The sequence below is a fragment of the Salvelinus namaycush genome, chromosome 28 (assembly GCF_016432855.1).
Source record: "Salvelinus namaycush isolate Seneca chromosome 28, SaNama_1.0, whole genome shotgun sequence".
Lineage (NCBI taxonomy): Eukaryota > Metazoa > Chordata > Actinopteri > Salmoniformes > Salmonidae > Salvelinus > Salvelinus namaycush.
Window position 1 is genome coordinate 38,032,306 of NC_052334.1, and position 22,982 is coordinate 38,055,287.

Genomic DNA, 22,982 nt, shown 5'->3' on the forward strand with positions numbered 1-22,982 from the left:
CAGCATCATGTTGTGGGGGTGCTTTGCTGCAGGAGGGACTGGTGTACTTCACAAAATAGATGGCATCATTAGCCAGGAAAATTATGTGGATATATCGAAGCAACATCTCAAGACATCAGTCAGGAAGTTAAAGCTTGGTCTCAAATGGGTCTTCCAAATGGACAATGACCCCAAGCATACTTCCAAAGTTGTGGCAAAATGGCTTAAGGACAACAAAGGTATTGGAGTGGCCATCACAAAGCCCTGACCTCAATCCTATAGAAAATGTGTGGACAGAACTGAAAAGGTGTGTGCAAGCAAGGAGGCCTACAAACCTGACGCAGTTACACCAGCCCTGTCAGGAGGAATGGGCCAAAATTCACCCAACTTATTGTGGGAAGCTTGTGGAAGAAAAAGACCCCCCCCCCTAACCCCCTTTCTCTCCCCAATTTCGTGGTATCCAATTGATAGTAGTTACTGTCTTGTCTCATCACTACAACTCCCATACGGGCTCGGGAGAGACGAAGGTCGAGAGCCATGCATCCTTCGAAACACAACCCAACCGCACTGCTTCTTAACACAGCACACATCCAACCCGGAAGCCAGCTGCACCAATGTGTCAGAGGAAACACCGTACACCTAGCGACCTGGTCAGCGTGCACTGCGAGGAGTCGCTAGTGCGCGATGAGACAAGGATATCCCTACCGGCCAAACCCTCCCTAACCCGGACAGAGCCTGGGCTCGAACCCAGAGTCTCTGGTGGCACAGCTAGCAGTGCCTTAGACCACTGCACCACACGGGAGGCCAGTTAAGCAACTTAAAGTCAATGCTACCAAATACTAATTGAGTGTATGTGAACTTCTGACCCACTGGGAATGTGATGAAAGAAATAAAAGCTGAAATAAATCATTCTCTCTACTATTATTCTGACATTTCACATTCTTAAAATAAAGTGGTGATCCTAACTGACCTAAAACAGGGAATTTTTACTTGGATTAAATGTCAGGAATTGTGAAAAACTGAGTTCAAATGTATTTGGCTAAGGTATATGTAAACTCCTGACTTCAACTGTATATACTAGGCAGTGTCAGAGGAAGGCCCAAAAAATTGTCAAAGACTCCAGCTACCATAGTCATAGACTGTTCGCTCTGCTACTGCACAGCAAGCGGTACCGGAGCGCCAAGTCTAGGACCAAAAGGCTCCTTAACAGATTCTACCCCCAAGACAATAGACTGCTGAACAATTAATCAAATGGCCAGCCGGAATATTTATATTGACACCCCCACTCCATTTGCTTTTACACTGCTGCTACGCGTTGTCTATCATAGTCACTTTACCCATACCTACATGTAGAAATTACCTCGACAAACCTGTACACCGCACATGGACTCCGGGTACCCCCTTATTGTGGTTTTTTGTTGTTGTATTTTTTACTTTAGTTTATTTAGTAAATATTGTTATAACTCTTTCAGCTCCACCTTCGACACCGCCAAAACATCCGCTATGGGGGTGTCTTCCATCGTCGGTTAATGCTTGATCTGATTGAATCTAAGCCTTAATAAAAATGAAAGCAAGTCGTTTCAATGATTTGTTAATTTAATTTTACCAAAAATTGCCAGAATAAATCGCACTTAATATGTTGCTCAAATGTAAGTATATTTCATGAGGATAACCAAAGATATACAAAATTGCGTGATTGAACTCATTGTAAGTCTGGATTTAATCTCCTTGCACTTCCTATCTTGCCACATGGCTCTGTTTTTAGAGGATTGTGAGTCATTCAACATCGTTGGTTAAGGTAAGTAAGCATTTCACGGTAAGATCTACATCTGTTATATTCGGCGTATGTGACAAATAAAAATTGATTTGATTTGGACCGCTCATTAATAAAAATAAAATGGTACTCTTGTCGTTTGTAAAGTCATGCCCCTCTCCGTCCTCGACATTTCCTAAATAAGTCTATATAACACACTGTCGTTGTTAGAATCGTAATATCAGAAACAGAACTGGAGTTATACCTAGCCCAAAGGCCGGTAGATGGTGATATTGAGTCATTTCATCTTACTATCCAAATGCATTGTATGCAGCCGGCAATACATTCGTATCTCTCGCGGACTGGTTCGTACCTAAAACATTCTCCATTCAGGCTGCATATGCTTAGGTTTCTTCCTCAACTTTATTTAAACTATACCGAAACTAATTTCACACATATAACAACCAGCCGGTGACAATGTTACGGGACGAGTATCAGTACAAAATGTCCTCACTGAGAGAGCAGGCCCTACATCTCAAGAAAAAAACAACATCAGCAACGCACTCAACAGCTTTTGTTGTTTATGTGACATGGACATTCTCCAACTGATGCCATTGCGTGAAGACGCACACCATGTAAGCACAAGCTGACCATTTTTAACTGCTGTCATATCGACATTTACATTATATTCATTATAATGTCATTTTTGCTTTTGTGCTGATTTTCACTATTTATCAAGCACACTTGGTGCTTAAAGATGTTTAGGCTACTGACGTTTTCATAATTTGGCCGTGAGTCTCGATGACTGTGCATCTTGGTGGTTGGGGTATATATACACTGAACAAAAATGTGACTCATTTCAGGAAACTAGACGTATGTCACGCGTCACTACTTCACAGGAGAGCCATTTGAACGTACCCTTTTTTTATCTAAATGCGTTTTTTGGCAGAAATGCCTTCTGGAATGTGAACTTTCATGTGCCTTAACACACTTGTATGCCATCTGTAACCTTCCTGCTAGCCATGATTGGCTGATATATTTTGTCAGCTGGACATGCCGAGAGATGAGTTCTGATTGGTCTTCCATGTAGCACTCTTCTGTCTATAACATGAGCTGGTCAGTATGTGTAGGTAATCATTTCTAATGCAGCTTTTTTTGAAAGATATCACGTAGTAGAACTGCATAAGTGTAGCTCTCCACTTTCTGGAGGACCGAGTATTGAAATCCGTGGAATTAGAGTATGATAGCTAAGGAGATGGAGAATATTCTGGCGTTGGATTGTAAATATGCAGACAGAGTCCAAAAGAGAACACACAAAAGGCTGTTGTATAAAACACCTGTCTCCGGATTACATCTTCAAACTAAGGGCAACCATGACATCCGTGACAGAGAGGGAGAAGCGTCCATCCATTTATACGGGTAAGATAGTCTAGCTAGCTACATTTTCAGATATTACACGTTTATAAGTCATTTTCATTTCAGGTTAAAGTGTACTGTTAGCTAGCTAGATAATGTAAGCTGGCTGGCTCGCTAGCTAACGTTACGTGTATAATAAGTGTAGTAATATTATTTGTATCTCAGAGCCATTTTCATTGCTAGTTAATGCCTAATGTTAGCTAGTTAACATTGAACCTGGTTGGTTAGCTACCTGCAGCTTCATGCAGGGTAGTAACGTTATGAGTTGGGATTATGGTTCATTGTTTAGCTAGCTAGCTAGCTACATGTCTTAACAAAAGACTCCACTATGCAAGTAACTATTTCAATAGAATGTTCATGATGTCACTGCGACAACTGTCAATAGACAGAATAATTTACGAATTTACGAACACCAAACACCCGTTGAATATGGCCGGTGTCAGTAAACATTGGCAAAAAAGCGTAATTAAATTGTTGCCAGCAACACAGTTGCAATCACCAAAGCTCTGGATAACATAAAAATAGCCTAATCAGCTCTGTTAGGGAGAGTAAAATGGTCAGAGTGAGCTGTTCTCTCATTTGTGTCTGGAAGTAGCTAGCCAGCTAGCCAACGTTAGCCAGTTAGCTTGGGTGCTTGACTGCTGTTAGGTCAGAACGCTCAGATCAACCCTAGTTCTCGGCCAGAGCGTCCAGTGTGAGCTCTAAATGCTCTGAGAGCGAAAAGCTCTGAATTTACGAACCCCCAGAGCACACTCTGGCACTCCAGATTAAAATTTACAAACACACTCTGTCACGTTCCTGACCTGTTTTCCTTTGTTTTGTATTTATTTTAGTTGGTCAGGGCGTGAGTTGGGTGGGTTGTCTATGGTTGATTTTCTATGTTGGGATTTTGTGTTCGGCCTGGTATGATTCTCAATCAGAGACAGCTGTCAATCGTTGTCCCTGATTGAGAATCATACTTAGGCAGCCAGGGTTTCACTTGTGTTTTGTGGGTGTTTGTTCCTGTGGAGGTTTTGTTGCCACACAGGACGGTTTCGGTTTTGTCACGTTGGTTGTTTTTGTATTTTGAAGTGTTTTGTTGATTTTCATTAAAAGAATGAACACTAACCACTCTGCGTTTTGGTCCCCACCTTCTGTCAGCGAGGACAGCCGTAACAGAAACACCCACCACAAGAGGACCAAGCGGAGTGGAGAAGGGCAGCGACAGCAGCAGAGACAGACAGAGGAATGGACATGGGAAGACGTCTTGAACGGCAAGGGTTGCTACACATGGGAGGAGATCCTGGCTGGAAAGGATCGCCTCCCATGGGAACAGCTGGAGGCAGCGAGGAGAGCAGAGGCAACCGGAGAGAGGAACCGGAGGTATGAGGGTACGCGGCTAGCACGGAAGCCCGAGAGGCTCACCCAAAAATTTCTTGGGGGGGGGCTAAAGGGGAGTGTGGCGAAGCCGGGTTGGATACCTGAGCCAACTCCCCGGGCTTACCGTGGAGTGAGAGGGCGTCGTACTGGTCAGACACCGTATTATGCGGTGGAGCGCACGGTGTCCCCAGTACGCGTGCTTAGTCCAGTGCGGGCTATTCCACCTTGCCGCACTGGTAGGGCTAGGTTGGGCATCGAGCCGGGTGCCATGAAGCCGGCCCAACATATCTGGCCTCCAGTATGTCTCCTCGGGCCGGCGTACATGGCACCAGCCTTACAGGTGGTGTCCCCGGTTCGCCTGCATAGCCCAGTGCGGGCTATTCCACCTCGCCGCACTGGCAGGGCTACGGGGACCATTCAACCTGGTAAGGTTGGGGAGGCTCGGTGCTCAAGAGCGCGTGTCCTCCTTCACGGTCCGGTATATCCGGCGCCACCTTCCCACCCCAGCCCAGTACCATCAGTGCCGACACCACGCACCAGGCTTCCAGTGCGTTTCCAGAGCCCTGTTCCTCCTCCACGCACTCTCCCTGTGGTGCGTGTCTCCAGCCCAGTGCCTCCAGTTCCGGCACCACGCACCAGGCCTACTGTGCGCCTCAGCAGGTCAGAGTCGGCCGTCTGCCCAACGCCGCCTGCGCTGCTTGCCTGCTCAGCGCTGCCCGAACTGTCTGCCTTCCCAGCGCTGTCTGAACTGCCTGCCTGCCCAGCGTGGTCTGAACTGTCTGCCTGCCCAGCGCTGCCCGTCTGTCCCGAGCCTTCAGAGCCGTCCAGCCAGGACCAGCCAGAGCCGTCCAGCCAGGACCAGCCAGAGCCGTCCAGCCAGGACCAGCCAGAGCCGTCCAGCCAGGACCAGCCAGAGCCGTCCAGCCAGGACCAGCCAGAGCCGTCCAGCCAGGACCAGCCAGAGCCAGCCAGCCAGGAGCTGCCAGCCAGCCAGGAGCTGCCGGAGCCAGCCAGCCAGAATCCGCCAGAGCCTTCCGCCAGCCAGGATCCGCCAGAGCCTTCCGCCAGCCAGGATCCGCCAGAGCCTTCCGCCAGCCAGGATCCGCCAGAGCCTTCCGCCAGCCAGGATCCGCCAGAGCCTTCCGCCAGCCAGGATCCGCCAGAGCCTTCCGCCAGCCAGGATCCGCCAGAGCCTTCCGCCAGCCAGGATCCGCCAGAGCCAGCCAGCCAGGATCCGCCAGAGCCAGCCAGCCAGGATCCGCCAGAGCCAGCCAGCCAGGATCCGCCCCTCAGTCCGGTGCTGCCCCTCAGTCTGTTACTGCCCTTTAGTATAGTGGGATTGACATGGAGGGTGGATATTGGGAGGAGGCCACGGAAGCGGGGGTTGACTATGGTGGGGTGGGGACCACGACCAGCGCCAGAGCCGCCACCGTGGACAGACGCCCACCCAGACCCTCCCCTAGACTTTGTGCTGGTGCGCCCGGAGTTCGCACCTTAAGGGGGGGGGGTTCTGTCACGTTCCTGACCTGTTTTCCTTTGTTTTGTATTTATTTTAGTTGGTCAGGGCGTGAGTTGGGTGGGTTGTCTATGGTTGATTTTCTATGTTGGGATTTTGTGTTCGGCCTGGTATGATTCTCAATCAGAGACAGCTGTCAATCGTTGTCCCTGATTGAGAATCATACTTTTTTTTATTTTTTTTATAATATGTTTATTATTTTCCAATAAAAATAAAGTAAAAAAGACAGCAATACAAACAATGACATTCATTGTACTGTTGGATGGGATGGCCAGTTTAGAGGACAAAACAAAAGTTAACTCACACATACACAAAATAAAACAAAATCCTATTAGGTGGTACATGTATAAGAAGACAGCATATAGTCATTACAAGCAGTGTAGTTCAGCCAAAAATAAATATTGAGTGGAGTACAGCACAGAGTAGCAGCAGATCGTCAGCCCAGTTATGAAGCGGGACTAGACCATTTATCCAGTATCGGCTGCCATATTTTGTAAAACAATGGACTTCTATTGGAGGTGTTGTATCGAATCTTTTCCATATGGATTACATTCCCTAAATCCCGTAACCACATTTCAAAGGTAGGTACAGTCTCCAATTTCCAAAATTGCAATATGAGCCTTTTGGCTAATAGAGTACAAAGAGAGACAGCTTTCCCCTCCTGGTTATTCCCATCAACTGTACCAAACAGAGCGATCAATGGGTCTGGGGCTAGAACTCTATCAAAGGCCTTAGATAAGTAATCAAAAATGAGAGCCCAGTAAGCATGTAATTTAGGGCATGTCCAGAATAAGTGGGTCAACGTCCCCTCCTCCTGCTTGCACCTCTCACACAGTGGTGAGGTGTCCGGGAATATTTTATGCAGTTTTACTTTTGAGTAGTGTAACCTGTGTATCACCTTAAACTGTACAAGGTTGTGTCTGGCATTCACTGAACTGTGGTTTATATTCCTGAGAGCTTCTATCCAGTCCTCATTTGAGATTTCTGAACCAAGTTCTTGTTCCCAAGCCCTTTTAATGGTGTCTGTGGATACCTCTATGTGGGCCTGTAGCACATCATACAGTCTAGAGACCGACCCTTTTGAATGGGGTTTGACAAGGATCAAGCTATCTAATGTAGGACTATTTGGCTTCATGCCATACTGTGGGATATGTGTCCTTAAGAAATTCCTGATTTGGAGGTATCTGAAAAAATGTGTTGTTGGCATGTTGAACTTTGCCTGTAATTGTTGAAATGAAGCTAACTGACCGTCTATGTATAAATTACCAATTGTTGTGAGCCCCTTCTCCCTCCACTGTGAAAACACCACATCATCCAATGCAGGGTGGAAAGCATGATTCAGGCTAATCGGGCTGTCTATGTAAACAGTGGGTATGTTAAGAAAATCCCTAATCTGTTTCCAGATCCTAAGCGTATGACAAATGACTGGATTGGAGTCATAAGTGGCTTTTTTCACATATGATGGGCTATTAACAAGTGCAGGGAGTGAGGAACGTTGACAGGAGGCCTGCTCGATCAAAAGCCATGAAGGCATATCCTTCTGTCTCATCGCAGGTAAACTTTCCCTCCAGAAAGACACAATGTTCAGATTAGCAGCCCAATAATACAGTTTGAAGTGAGGAAGGCCAAAGCCCCCCTCTATCTTGTACTTGCATAAATGCTTCTTTGAAATTCTGGCTGCCTTGTTATCCCATAAAAATGGAGTTACTATTGAATCCAGTTTCTTAAAATAGCTTTGTGGTATGAAATTGGGTAGACATTGGAAGAGGTAAAGAAACCTGGGTAGGACAACCATTTTAATAGCGTTTATACGACCAACCAAGGAAATAGGCAGAGTTTTCCAGAAATCTATATTTTGTTTAAGCTGATATATTTTCATGTCCCAATTCACTTTCAATAGCTGGTCAAGGTCTCTTGTCACTACAATGCCAAGGCTTGTGAACTTGTCCCTCACTGTTCTAAACGGGGTAGATTGCAGAAATTGCATATCCACAGGCCGTGATATTGGCATCAACTCACTTTTTTGCCAGTTTATCTTGTAGCCAGAGAAGGAGCCGAATGTGTTTATCAAGTTAAGTAATGGTGGAATAGAAGTTTTAGGCTTGGACAAAAACAAAAGAACATCGTCTGCATATAGGGAAATTTTGTGCTGTGTGTCTTTTATTTTAACAGAAGCTATATCGGCACATGCCCGAATGCGAGTAGCAAGGGGTTCCATGGCTATAGCGAAGAGAGCAGGCGAAATAGGGCACCCCTGTCGGCACCCCTTGAACAGGCGGAATGACTGCGACATTTCCTGATTGGTCACCACGGACGCCATTGGGTGTGCATAAATAATTCTTATCCAATTAATAAATTCCTTTCCAAATCCGAAATGCTCCAGAACCGACATCATATACTTCCACTCAATCTGATCAAACGCCTTCTCTGCATCAAGAGCTATTACCACTGCCTCAACTTTATGATCATGATACATTACGTTGAAAAGGCGTCTCAAATTGTAGTATATATGTCGGCCCGGGATAAAACCTGTCTGGTCAGGGTGTATGATGTCGGAAATATATTTTTTCAATCGGTTTGCCAATATCTTTGTCAACACCTTGTTTTCTATGGGGAGTAACGACACGGGGCGATACGACGACATCTCCATGGAATCTCTATCTTTTTTCAAGATCAGGGCTATTGTAGCCTCATACAGTGTTTGCGGGAGTTTGGTATTTTCTTTGGATTGTTGAAACATTCGCAGCATAAGTGGAGATAGACTAGCGCAGTACTTCTTATAGAATTCTATTACATATCCATCGGGCCCAGGGGCCTTGCTGTTTGGAAATTGTGCTATCGCTGTGTTAATTTCATCTAAGGTTATCCCTGCATCGAGTGCGGCAGCTGCCCCCCTGTCTAGTTTAGGAAGTTCACATTCAGCGAGAAAGCGTTCCATAGTTTGTGGATCAGTAGCATCGCATTTTGATTGGTATAGCTCTGAGTAAAACTGTGCAAAGCATTTATTAATGTCCTGCGGATCTGTTACTATTTTACCCTTCTTGTCTTTTATTTTGTGAATAGCTCTAGATGCTTGTACATGCCTTAGCTGTCTTGCTAATAATTTATGTGGTTTGTCCCCCAGTTCAAAATAACTTTGTTGCGTTCTAGCAAGTAAAGAGCCCACCCGTTTCGAAAGGATGGTATTGTATTCATACTTTAACTTTGTGATCTTCTCAAGGACTGTATACGAGGAATTTGTCCTAAAAACGTTCTCCTGTTCCCCTAACTCTCTTTCAATTTCTCTCAGCCTAGTATTGGCACGTTTCTTCCTCTCTGATGTATAAGAAATAATGTAACCTCTAATCACAGCCTTTAGAGATTCCCAAAGGGTGGAGTCGTCAACATCCCCCGTGTCGTTAGTACTGAGGAAAAAGGCAATCTGCTCCTTCAAATACTGACAAAAAGCCTCATCTTTCAACAGGTATGCGTCTAAGCGCCACGGTCGCCGACCTGTCGACATATTGTCGAGTTTCAGCACCATGGACAGAGGAGAGTGGTCCGTAATTAGAATGGGGTGATAGGTAACCGACTCAGCTGCTGAAATTAGTTTGGAGTCCAACAAAAAATAGTCAATTCTGGAATATGATTTATGAACTGATGAAAAGAAAGAATAATCCCTGTCTGTTGGGTGCGTCAGTCTCCAAATATCGACAATGTTAAGGTTTGTCATCAATGTATTTAGACAGACACTGGCATTTGATTGTTGAAGTGACCTTGATAGCTGTTTATCTAAAAGAGGATCTAACGTACAGTTAAAGTCACCTCCAACAATAACACTTGTATCCGAGATATTTGGTATGGCCTTAAATACCCTTTGAAAAAATAATGGATCATCGAAGTTGGGTCCATATAAATTGACCAAGGTTATTGGTTTTGAATTCAGTGTACCAGCCACAATAATATACCGACCATTAGGATCTGAAATCGAGGTTGAGTAAATAAAAGGAATGTTTTTCCTTATCAGGATTGCTACCCCTCTCGCTTTTGCATCAAAGTTAGACTGGTATATCTGACCGATCCAGCCGACTCGTAGCTTGGCCTGCGCGGAGTGTTTAATATGAGTTTCTTGAAGAAGCACTATGTCAGCACCCAGTGATTTAAGATGAGAAAAAACCTTAGCTCGTTTCACGACATGCCCTAATCCATTACAGTTCCAGCTGACTATCTTTATTCCACCTGGTCTACTCTGTGCTCGGTCACTATGTGGCATTTCTTATTTTAAAGCAAATTGCTGCTGTCATACAAAACCCAGAAGAAAAACGTCCCGCCGTGCGGGAGCTTGTCATGCCACCTGTACTAATAAACGTGAACATAAAACACAGACCCCATCCCCCCTCCCGTCCCTTTACTGAGTGACTTCCCCAAACGAAGCACTCCTTGGCTAACACACAAACGTTAGGGTGTCTAGACATAAAGCTTGAACTAACTCGTCGTCTATAGATGCTCCGCATATAAACTAATATTAAATAACACTTAACTTAACTCTCACGTAAGGGGGTGAGTGGCGCTAAAACATGACATGCCAAACAATGCTATATTAGCCACAACATCTCACCTATCATATAAGTCCCAATTTCTGATCTTCTGATCGAAAAGACATAGGCCGGAAATTCAATTCACACACATTCCTGGCCTGTATTTGGCCATTTAGCCTGCTGGCACAGCCGTTCTGTATCCTCAGCCGGGGAGCTTGCTTGTCAAGAACAGATCGGCCTCTTTTGCGTTGTCAAACGTACGTGTTGATCCCTCGACTGTCACCTTAAACCGGGCTGGGAAGAGGAATCCATATCGGATGTTGGCCGCCCTGCATTTGTTGCGTACCTCATCATACTCTTTCCGTTGGTTCCTCACCTCCAAGGTAAGATCTGGGTAGAAAGACACCCTGGCTCCGTTGTAGTTAAGGGGGAACTTTTGACTAGCCAGCTTGAGGATGAGATCCCTGGTGTGGGGATAGTGCAGCCTTACAATGAATGGCCTTGGTGGCCCGCCCTTGGCCGGCTTCGTTGCCTGTGCTCTGTGTGCGCGGTCGATCAGGATGGCCGTTTTGAAGTGTTCACTCCCCAGCAATGCCGGTATCAGCTCCGAGACAAATTCAGTGGGTTTCCCTTTCTCAGTGTCCTCCTGGATCCCACATATTCGGATGTTCTGGCGTCTTGAATGCGACTCGAGCATTTCCAGTCGGGCCTTCAGGGTTTTGTTGTCATTTTTGAACGTTGCGCACTGTTTCTCTATGTCCTGTAGCCTGGCCTCGTGATCGATTGTCGTCTGCTCAACCTCGTGCACCCTTCCCTTAGTTGCCTTCACAGTTTCGGCCAAAGTCCCAATACTCTTTGAGATATCAGCCAACCTTGTGTCCACCTTCTTGCTTAGTGCGTTTATGGCAGCCAGTATGTCACTTTGAGTAGGATCTGTGGGGAACTCTTGGAAGCTAGCCTCTTCAGCTAGCTCCTCGTGGGTCGGCGACGTTGAAATTGGTTCGTTGTCTATCTCATTCCAATTATCTTGTTTAGCGCCCCCTTTTTTGTTGCCTTTTCCCTTTGTCATATTTGTTTGAAGTTATAGGTTGTGAGAGGTTAAGATAAATATTAATTTGTTTCAAAATTGAGCGGAGCTCTAGCAATGCACGTCTACTCCATAGCACGCTCTCTAGCGCCCCCTGAGAATCATACTTAGGCAGCCAGGGTTTCACTTGTGTTTTGTGGGTGTTTGTTCCTGTGGAGGTTTTGTTGCCACACAGGACGGTTTCGGTTTTGTCACGTTGGTTGTTTTTGTATTTTGAAGTGTTTTGTTGATTTTCATTAAAAGAATGAACACTAACCACTCTGCGTTTTGGTCCCCACCTTCTGTCAGCGAGGACAGCCGTAACACACTCGTAGTATAAACCAGCCTTTAGTCTTGTAATCTTTGGTTGTTTAGTACATGGCCTCACATGTGAATCGTTAAAGAGATGGGTGGAACTCAAGCTTAAGAGGGTGTGAACGATGCTGTGGGTGTAGACAAAGAAGAGCTCTCCAGTAGGTGTACCAAAAATATTCATGGGCCATTTTCACAAAAGTGAGGTTAGAAGTTTATCAACTTTCAAAGTAGAATTACTTTCCCATTGTTCCTCAACTGTAGTGTGTGATATACCATTTTCTAGCTATGAGTATCTACTTTTATCCAATGTAAAAATGTAAAAACAGGTAACAATTTCAAATATTTTACTGAGTTCATAAAAGGTAATCAGTCAATTGAAATAAATTCATTAGGCCCTAATCTATGTATTTCACATGGCTGGGCATGGGTGGGCCTGGGATGGCATAGGCCCACTCACTTGGGAGCCAGGCACACCCAATCAGAATGAGTTTTCCCCCACATAAAGGCTTTATTACAGACAGAAATACTCCTCAGTTTTATCAGATGTGCAGGTGGCTGGTCTCAGTCGATCCCGCAGGTGAAGAAATCAGATGTGGAGGGCTGGCATTACACGTGGTCTGCGGTAGTGAGGCCAGTTGGACGTACAGACAAACTCTTTAAAAAGACATTGGACGCGGTTTATGGTAGAGAAATGAACATTCAATTCTGTCACGACTTCCGCCGAAGTCGGTCCCTCTCCTTGTGCGGGCGGTGTTCGGCGGTCGACGTCACCGACTTTCTAGCCATCGCTGATCCATTTTTCAATTTCCATTGGTTTTGTCTTGTCTTCCTTCACACCTGGTTCCAATCCCATCAATTACATGTTGTGTATTTAACCCTCTGTTTCCCCTCATGTCCTTGTCGGTGATTGTTTGATTGTATGTTATGTGCAAGTTATGTTCTGGTGTGCGGCGGGTTTTGTACCCACTTTTATTATTTTGTATATTTTGGTTTTCTGAGTTTTGTGAGCACTTTTTAAATGACGCTCAAAACTTGAGACATCTGTGTCCTTGTGTTGTGTGACAAAACTGCCTTTTATTGTCCCCAGCTGTCACGTTCCTGACCTTATTTCCTTTGTTTAGTCTTGTTTAGTTGGTCAGGACGTGAGCTGGGTGGGCATTCTATGTTATGTGTTTCTATGTTGGGTTGTCAACTAGCCTGATATGGTTCTCAATCAGGGGCAGGTGTTTTACGTTTCCTCTGATTGAGAACCATATTAAGGTAGGCTGTTCTCACTGTTTGTTGGTGGGTGATTGTTGCTGTGTCTGTGTTTGTTCGCCACACGGTACTGTTTCGTTTCGTTTGTTCCTGTTCGTGCGTTCATTTTTATATGTACTCAAGTTCAGGTCTGTTCACATCGTTTATTGTTTTGTAGTTTGTTTAAGTGTTTTTCCGTCTTCGTTTAATAAACAATAAGTATGTATTCAAACCACGCTGCGTTTTGGTCCGATCCATGCTCCTCTTCAGACGAGGAGGAAGACGAGCGTTACACCAGCACTAACAGGGACGTGGACTTTATATGTTGTTTATATTTTTGTTCAGTATATATATTTTGTTGTTGTTATAAAAAGAAGATGCTACTGCATAACATTTATTGAACACTAGAAAAAAGTTGTTATTAGTTTTCTTTTGTTTTAGCATTTAGCCTACAGTAACATGCAATTGCAATTGGGTTATTTGAAATATTTTTTTGTATCTAATGTTACCTAAGACCTTCATAAACACAACCAAATTATAATTTTTGTGATAGCATATATGCATTAAATACACCTTTAGAATGTTGCATTCAGAGTAACTGTTCATTAGCTCGAAGGGGGGTCCCTCAAGGCCCAGCGTTTCAAGTGTTAATGCTGAAACTGCCACGTCTGTGTGATATTACAACAACAAAGAAGTTACTGCAAACAACAAACACTGTTTTTTGCACGCGTGATAGAACAGAAGAATATGTACTTACATTTTTTTACCACACTGCTCACCTCCGTTTGGACGCACCTCACCTCCATTTAGTCAACAAAAACAATAACAAATGTGCCTGGGGAGACCAGTGGCGCTGTTTCAACTTTCGCGGATCTCAGCTTTACAGTTTTTCTTATTTGCGTACAAGCAATTTTTGGATCTGTGTTAAAACGAATCTATAGCAGAATAGCAATGATCAAATGCTTAAATACATGAACAGAACTTCTGATACTTTTCCTGGCTTTGTACCTGACTTGCATATCTTAGACCACTTTTTGCTAAACTTTAACTTTAAATTCAAATGTCATCAGTGAATACAAAATGTACTGTTAAAGGGGCAATCTTCACTTGCTACATCAATTTTTTTAACTTAGAAATTAATAATATGTACCCACTGATTCTTGCAGAATATAACTTATAAATGTCTCATGAGCTTAGTTCAACTGTCTAAGCCCATCAGAACCCAAAATATAAGCTTGTTTTACTCCAATGTTTGTAAACAAAGTAAATGTAAACACATAGTTTTAACCATGTTTTGAGGCTATCATTTTGATATCATAGATGTTCAGCTTTTTACTGAAATAGGGGTGGGGAGATTGCTTTGTTTCAACAGCTGATTGCTGCTTTAAGTGTTTTGTTCACCGAATATTAACATTGTTTTCAACAGAGAGAAGAAATGTGTGCAATTGTTCTTACTGTTTCCGGCAATCCGTGAACACTAGTGCATAAAATTCTAAATCACCCCATCAGTGTCATACCATGTACAATATGGGGAAATACTGTATCTAGGCAATGGACTGTCTAATTTGTATGAATTTTTACAATATTGCGGACATGCAGAGATGAAGATGAAGTTGGGTTACTTCTAAGTAACTTTGGGTTACTCCTAAGTCATTGTCTCTAACATTGTGACCTTTCATTTTAGAGCTTTGCTTTGGTGTGGATTGAGGCCTATACATTCATACCAGTTGTGTTCCTCCATTGTATTCACCCTTCCTTATTTCTATTGTGGATTGTGTTTCTGTGTGCCAATGGAAAGTCTACAAAACTATGAGCAAACCAGTCTATCTATTGAATACATGGATTTGGATTGTGATGATACCGAAGAATGAATCCTTTACAAATTGTGCTTTTTGCTTCTTTAAAAAAAATATAATAATAATATTGGATGCGCATGAAATTGTTTGGTGAAATATGCATAAAAGGAGTGTAATTGCCCATAATTCTGCACCTTTGGATAGTTGTACTTCCAATTTTGATCATCATGATTTAGTGACCGCAAAGAAAATGTATCTACTTGTATTTTTAACAAACTTTTTGTTTTGTCTGCTTGGACTCAAGAGATAAGTATGGTTGCGTTAATCTTTTTGATTGATCTTTTTGCAATTTTGACGGTATAATATTGTTTTGATGGATGTATTTATGTTTTGAGAAGGCAACTACATTTTGAAAACATATGTACTGTTTCGCAAAATGCCACAGAGTTCTGTGTCACCAACATTGTTCCAAAAAATGCTTGTATGCGATTGAGAAAAAGTATAAGTACAATTCTATACCTTTTTCTCTGAGAGTGTATGATTAGGAGACGGTTTTATGGTCATTTAACTGAGCAGGTATAAACGGAAGATCACACACAAATCACAGACAATTAAATTATAATGCGTAACAAAAAATATAATGTTTGTTCATGTTGTATTAGAGAAGAACTCTGACAAATATCTATTGAGCGGTGATTAGAGCATGCATTCAGTGACGCCTGCCTGCTTATCTAGGTAAACACAGTATATGTTAGATATTCAAAATGAGCATAGGTAATTGTTAACACAATGGGATTACAAAGAGAATGCAGGAAAAGTTCAGGCAAAGCCAAGGCCCTTTAGAAACCAATCAAACATCCATCCAGTTCTGACAGTGAGCTGCTAGGAGCTTTTGGCCTCTGTAGATAAGTGACTTTTAACTAAGCAATCCAACAAATTAGTCTGACAGTTGATCAGTCTGTTTTTTGTTACTGTGTGTGTGTGGATCCCACTGACCTCATCTCCAGGTCTTCACTTTCCTGGGGTGTGAATGTGAACAAAGCCACATAGGTGTTGAGCTGCAGTATGTCCTTCTGCAGCAGTCTCCTCTCCTACAAAGCACACACACACACACACACACACACACACAACACACAACACAGAAGCTGTCAGCACAATCCACCAAACAGGTTGTCTGAGCATAGACATCCAAAACAGCTTTTTGTTATTCACTAATCGACTCAAAGAGGAAATGCATAATTTATTTACTAGAGGTTCACAGCGACATGGTCAAATAACTCAAGCATACATTGGTAACTTTTTTTCTAATTTGGCACACAAACTTTGGACACATGGTGTAAAAAATAAAACGATCACTATCTATCACTGGTATTTTAGATACTAATGCTCTGTCATAAGTGACTATCCTTTTTTCTCTCTTTCCTTTCTTGTATGCTAAGCCATTTTGGAACACAAATCAGTCAACTATTTATGTTGAAATTGTACATTGTTTATATGTACAGTACCAGTCAAAAGTTTGGACACACCTACTCATTCAAGGGTTTTTCTTTATTTTTACTATTTTCTAAATTGTAGAATAATAGTGAAGACATCAACACTATGAAAAAACACACATGGAATCATGTAGTAACCAAAAAAGTGTTCAACAAATCTAAATATATTTGAGATTCTTCAAAGTAGCCACCCTTTCCCTTGATGACAGTTTTGCACACTCTTGGCATTCTCTCAACCAGCTACACCTGGAATGCTTTTCCAACAGTCTTGAATGAGTTCCCACATATGCTGAGCACTTGTTGACTGCTTTTCCTTCCCTCTGCGGTCCAACTCATGCCTTCTGATCTGAGGGCCTGGCTACACCAGACCAGTAGGCAGCACTATAGATGTCATTGGCACCATAGGATAGTGGACTTTGTCTCATGCAAATTAATGTTAGATTTCAATTATGCATTTACATTTTACATTTAAGTCATTTAGCAGACGCTCTTATCCAGAGCGACTTACATTTAACCTTTATTTAACTAGGCAAGTCAGTTAAGAACAAACTCTTATTTTTCAATGACGGCCTAGGAACAGTGGGTTAACTGCCTTGTTCAGGGGCAGAACGACAGATTTGTACCTTGTCAGCTCGGGGATTTGAACTTGCAACCTTTCGGTTACTAGCCCAACGCTCTAACCACTAGGCTACCCTGCCGCCCCGCATGCAGATGAACAATGTGAAATATCGTGATTAGTATATCATGATTAGTATAATCAAATATTGTTGCCATATTATGTGGTCTGAACATAGTGAAAAGGGGATATTTTATACTGTAAAATGAGAATGAGTCCTGCCGCTAACGCAGTCAGCGTATTACTGCTATGAGTCCATTTGGGAATGCTAATGTTGAGAGTACCAACTGTGATTTAAATCAACATAGTAATGTTTTCAATGATTGCACATAAAGTAAGATAGTTCCTACATGATAGAGTGCTTGCTTTGTTATCAAACTAATCTTGTGTCCTTTCTGCCATCCTGTGAACCCCAATCATTGCTCTTCGGAGCTATGTTTCCTTTTGATTATTCCAAGATTATAATGAGCTGTTGTTCCAATCGAAGGAAGGAGAATTGCTCAAGTCGTTCTGCTACTGTAAAGTTTCCACAACATTATATCATCAACATGAGTGGGAGGAAGCATCCCCTTGTTTAGTTGTTCTGTTTTCATAAGCGCCCAGGAAATTAAAAGACAATAAAAGCGGGGGCGGAGAGGATGTTGTTAGAGAAGAGCTAACACAATTATCGCAGACACATTTTGTTAATGTAATTGCACACACCCACACCGAAAGGCATTTTTCTACTTTTGTCACAATTAGTCGCGAGTTCACAATGACCTAAAATATTGCAACCAGTCAACAAACTTGTTCTCATTGTAATTCTCTTACAGGAGAAAATACTTTGGTGTCATGAATTGAGGGAGAATCATAGCAAAGTAGAGACCGCAATGTACTGTACATTTGCTAAACGGTCTTATTCCATTCCAACAAAAATAACAACATCTCAAAGTCCCTCTCCTCCCAGACTGCCGTTATGGTACTGCATAGCTATGATGTGTCGTGTCTTGGGATGACGTGTTCCAAATTGGTCAGCATGCATCACCCAGGTGGGCACCTGATATTAGTGATGGATGAGCTGAGTTACTCTCTAGCAATGCTCTGCTGGCTCTGGGTTAAAATGCAGTAAGGCACAGAAACTTTAGGCGATTCATTATGGCAAACCAACAGCTCTCTGGGGGCCTTTCGACTCTGATGGCTAGCGCTAGGTGATAATATATGTACTGTATGTGTCTGTATGGTGGCCATTACATTGGGAAAGCGGAGATCACTGAAGAAAGACCAATAAGAAATAGTGAAGCATTAGAGGTTATATGAGGAGCAGCAAATAAAATCTACAAGCTCACATTTTAGTGTGAGAAGTACAAGCCATTTGATTAGTTCTCAATCGTTCAATACATGGGGACATTAAATGTCCAGGGAACAGGTGTGTTCGGAATATGGGAAAATAAATAGGCTGCAAATTTGAACAGGCCAGCCGGTTGTTTGTGGCTCTTATTTCAGATAGGACAGGAGGCACCATGGGGCAATCTGCTCCTGCAGTGTGTGGTTAATTCAAAGTCAGAGCCTGTGTCTCTGTGCCAGGCTTTTATACACCTGCCTTCAGACAGACAAATGACCTCCACCCAGCTGTGCTAAGCTCAGCCAGATAAGAGTGGAAAATACCACTTTACATGTTTGAGCGAGCTGGCCAGGAGAGATTGCATAGTGTATGCGTGTGCAGCGTGTGTGTTTCAAGTTTTATTTCAAGATTCAAGTTTTATTAGTCATTTGTAGAGGATACACATGGTATACACCGTCCAATAAAATGCTTAATTGCAGGTTCCTTCTCAACAACAATAAGAAATAATAAAAGATAAGAATACAAACATAAAGTTATAGGAGTATTGCTAGAGGGTAAAGAAAAATATTTTTATTTGGGTTCTAGGCAGGTATAAACCCTGCCTAAAGGAAAAGAGTAGGATAGATAGAGACCCACTACCAGATGCACACATATCAGAAGAGACTGCCTAGAGGGTAGCCTGTTTGCCAGATAGCCTGTTACGGCTCTCGTCGAAAGGAGTGGACCAAAGGAGTGGAAAGTGTTCATGATTTTTATTTTCAAAAAACACTCAAACAAAATAACCGAAGTGAAAACGAAAGCGCACAGTTCTGTCAGGTACACCCACGAAACAGAAAACAAGATATGATCCCCAATCAGAGACAACGATAGACAGCTGCCTCTGATTGGGAACCACACTCGGCCAAAACAAAGAAATAGAAAACAGACTTTCCCACTTCGAGTCACACCCTGACCTAACCAAACATAGAGAATAATAGGGATCTCTAAGGTCAGGGCGCGACATAGCCAGTGAAGAGAAAGGATAAGACACACCATATAAAACACATGTTACAGCACGGGGGTAACCAAACCAATAATACCTTATAAAAGAATAATGCCAACTTCATAGAAACAATTGACAAGAATGAACCCAGTCATAACCCTTAGAGAATTTGCAATATTCTGTATTACCTCCCAGTGGAGGAGTGAGGGGGAATTAATAGGTGTGTAGGTGTGTGTTCATAGACAAAGGCCTTAAAATGTCCAAAATCTTCTCGGCCAAATGTCAATAGTACCACACCAAATCAATACAGTTCAAAGAACAATAAACAAACTTGCACACAACCTTCCTTTAACTAAAATGTCAACCCAAATGTCAAATAAAATAAAATTGTATTTGTCACACGCACCGAATACAACAGTTGTAGACCTTACCGTGAAATGCTTACTTGCAAGCCCTTAACCAACAATGCAGTTTTAGGAAAATAGAGTTAAGAAAACATTTACTAAATAAACTAAAGCAAAAAAAGTAACACAATGAAATAACAATAATGAGGCTATATACTGCATCTGCCATTGCTCTAATTCTGTGAAGGGAGGTCTTTACCAGATACAGGATTCCAGACCAAATTCTCTCTGACCAAGGTCCACAGTTCATCTCAGAATTTACAAAGAGCTCAGACAGTGCAACAGCTAAGACCCCCCCCCCCTCTCTCGCTTAGTCTAATTTTCTCTCTATCATTCCAGTGCTATATACTGCAGCAGACTTCGTTTTTTTCAATGTGCTCCCTTTGATGTTCAGTGTCGCTGGAGTATTATTGCCATTCCAGATGTATTTGGGTTGACATTTTAGTTAAAGGGAGCTTGTGTGCGAGTTGATTTGTTTATTGTTGTTTGAACTGTATTGATTTGGTGTGTTACTACTGACATTTTCCGGGGACGATTTTGGACATTTTAAGGCCTTTGTTTTGTCTGTGAACACACCGCCACACACCCATTCATTCCCCCCTCCTCCACTGGGAGGTAATACAGAATATTGCAAATACCGGTACCGAGTCAATGTACGGGGGTACAGGTTAGTCAAGGTAATTTGTACATGTAGGTAGGGGTAAAGTGACTATAAATAGATAATAAACAGTAAGTAGCAGCAGTGTAAAAACAAAGGGGGGGGGGGTATCAATGCAAATAGACCAGGTGGTCATTTGATTAATTGTGGCTTGGAGGCAGAAGCTGCTAAGGAGCCTTTTGGACCTAGACGTGGCGCTCCGGTCCGCTTGCCTTGCGGTAGCAGAGAGAAGAGTCTATGATTTGGGTGACTGGAGTCTTTGACAATGTTTTGGGCCTTCCACTGACACCGCCTAGCATATAGTTCCTGGATGGCAGGAAGCTTGGCCCCAATGATGTACTGGGCCATACGTACTACTCTCTGTAGTGCCCTACTTTCGGATGCCGAGCAGTTGCCATACCAGGCGGTGATGCAACCGGTCAGGATGCTCTCGATGGTGCAGCTGTAGAACATTTTGAGGATCTGGGGCCCCATAACAAATCTTTTCAGTCTCCTGAGGGGGGAAAGGTATTGTCGTGCCCTCTTTACGACTGTCTTGGTGTGTTTGGACCATGATAGTTCGTTGGTGATGTGGACGCAAAGGAACTTGAAACTCTCGACGCGCTCCACTACAGCCCCGTCGATGCGAATGGGGGCGTGTTCGGCCCTACTTTTCCTGTAGTCCACGATCATCTCCTTTGTCTTGCTCACGTCGAAGGAGAGGTTGTTGTCCTGGTACCACACTGCCAGGTCTCTGACCTCCCTATAGGTTGTCTCTTCGTTGCCGGTAATCAGGCCTACTACAATTGAGTCGTCAGCAAACTTAATGATGGTGTTGGAATCGTGCTTGGCCACGCAGTCGTGGGTGAACAGGGAGTACAGGAGGGGACTCAGCACACACCCCTGAGGAACCCCCGTGTTGAGTATCAGCATGGCAGATGAGTTGTTGCCTACCCTTACCACCTTGGGCAGCCCGTCAGGAAGTCCAGGATCCAGTTGCAGGGGAGGTTTTTATCCCAGGGTCCTTAACTTAGTGATGAGCTTTATGGACACTATGGTGTTGAACGCTGAACTTTAGTCAATGAACAGCATTCTCACATATGTGTTCCTTTTGTCCAGGTGGGAAACGGCAGTGTGAAGTGCGATTGAGATTGTGTCACCTGTGGATCTGTTGGGGCGGTATGCAAATTGGAGTGGGTTTAGGGTTTCTGGGATGATGGTGTTGATGTGCGCCATGACCAGCATTTCAAAGCACTTCATGGCTACAGACGTGAGTGCTACGGGGCGATAGTCATTTAGGCAGGTTAACGTCGCTATCTTGAGCACTTTTCTTTCTTTTCTTGAAACATGTAGGTATCACAGCCTCGGTTAGGGAGAGGTTGAAAATGTCAGTGGACTTGCCAATTGGTCCGTGTATGCTCTGAGTACACATCCTGGTAATCCATCTGGTCCTGCGGCCTTGTGAATTTTGACCTGTTTAAAGGTCTTGCTCACATCGGCTATGGAGAGCGTGATCACACAGTCATCCGGAACGGCTGGTGCTCTTATGCATGCTTCAGTGTTACTTGCCTCGAAGCAAGCATAAAAGGCATTTAGCCGTCTGGGAGGCTCGCGTCACTGGGCAGCTCGCGGCGGTGCTTCCCTTTGTAGTCCGTAATAGTTTGCAAGCCCTGCCACATCCGACAAGCATCAGAGCCGGTGTAGTAGGATGCAATCTTAGTCCTGTATTGACGCTTTGCCTGTTTGATGGTTTATCTGAGGGCATAGCGGGATTTCTTATAAGCATCCGGATTTGTGTCCCGCTCCTTGAAAGCTGCAGCTCTAGCCTTTAGCTCCCGGGCTACCAAGTGGCGCAGTGGTCTAAGACACTGCATCGCAGTGCAAGAGGTGTCACTGCAGTACCTGGTTTGTATCCAGGCTGAATCACATCCGGCCGTGATTTGGAGTCCCATAGGGCGGCGCACAATTTGCCCAGCGTCGTCCGGGTTTGGCCGGGGTAGGCCATCATTGTAAATAAGAATTTGTTCTTAATTGACTTGCCTTGTTAAATAATGGTTAAATATAATTTTTTTAAATGCTCAGTGTGGATGTTGTCTGTAATCGATTGCTTCTGGTTGGGATATGTACGTACGGTCACTGTGGGGACGACGCCGTCGATGCACTTATTCATGAAGTCGGTGACTGAGGTGGTATACTCTCAATGCCATTGGAAGAATTCCGGAAACATATTCCAGTCTGTGGTAGCAAAGCAGTCCTGTAGCATAGCATCCACGTCATCTGACCACCTCCGTATTGAGCGAGTCACTGGTACTTCCTGCTTTAGTTTTTGCATGTAAGCAGGAATCAGGAGGATAGAATTATGGTCAGATTTTCCAAATGGAGGGTGAGGGAGAGCTTTGTACGCATCTCTGTGTGTGGTGCAAAGGTGATCTAGAGTTGTTTTTCCTCTGGTTGCACATGTGACATGCTGGTAGAAATTAGGTAAAACGGATTTAAGTTTGCCTGCAATAAAGTCCCCGGCCACTAGGAGCGCCGCTTTTGAATGAGCACTTTCTTGTTTGCTTATGGCCTTATAC

At 43.6% G+C, this 22,982-nt stretch overlaps 1 protein-coding gene across 1 annotated transcript in view; it reads right to left on the reverse strand.

Moving 5' to 3' along the window:
- The window catches only part of LOC120023347 (SH3 and cysteine-rich domain-containing protein-like), a 92,850-nt gene that overhangs the window by 11,001 nt on the left and 58,867 nt on the right, over window positions 1–22,982 (reverse strand). The window contains exon 9 of the mRNA XM_038967359.1: window positions 15,950–16,044. Coding sequence (XP_038823287.1) covers window positions 15,950–16,044 — 95 coding nt within the window. The remainder of the gene's footprint in view (window positions 1–15,949; window positions 16,045–22,982) is intronic.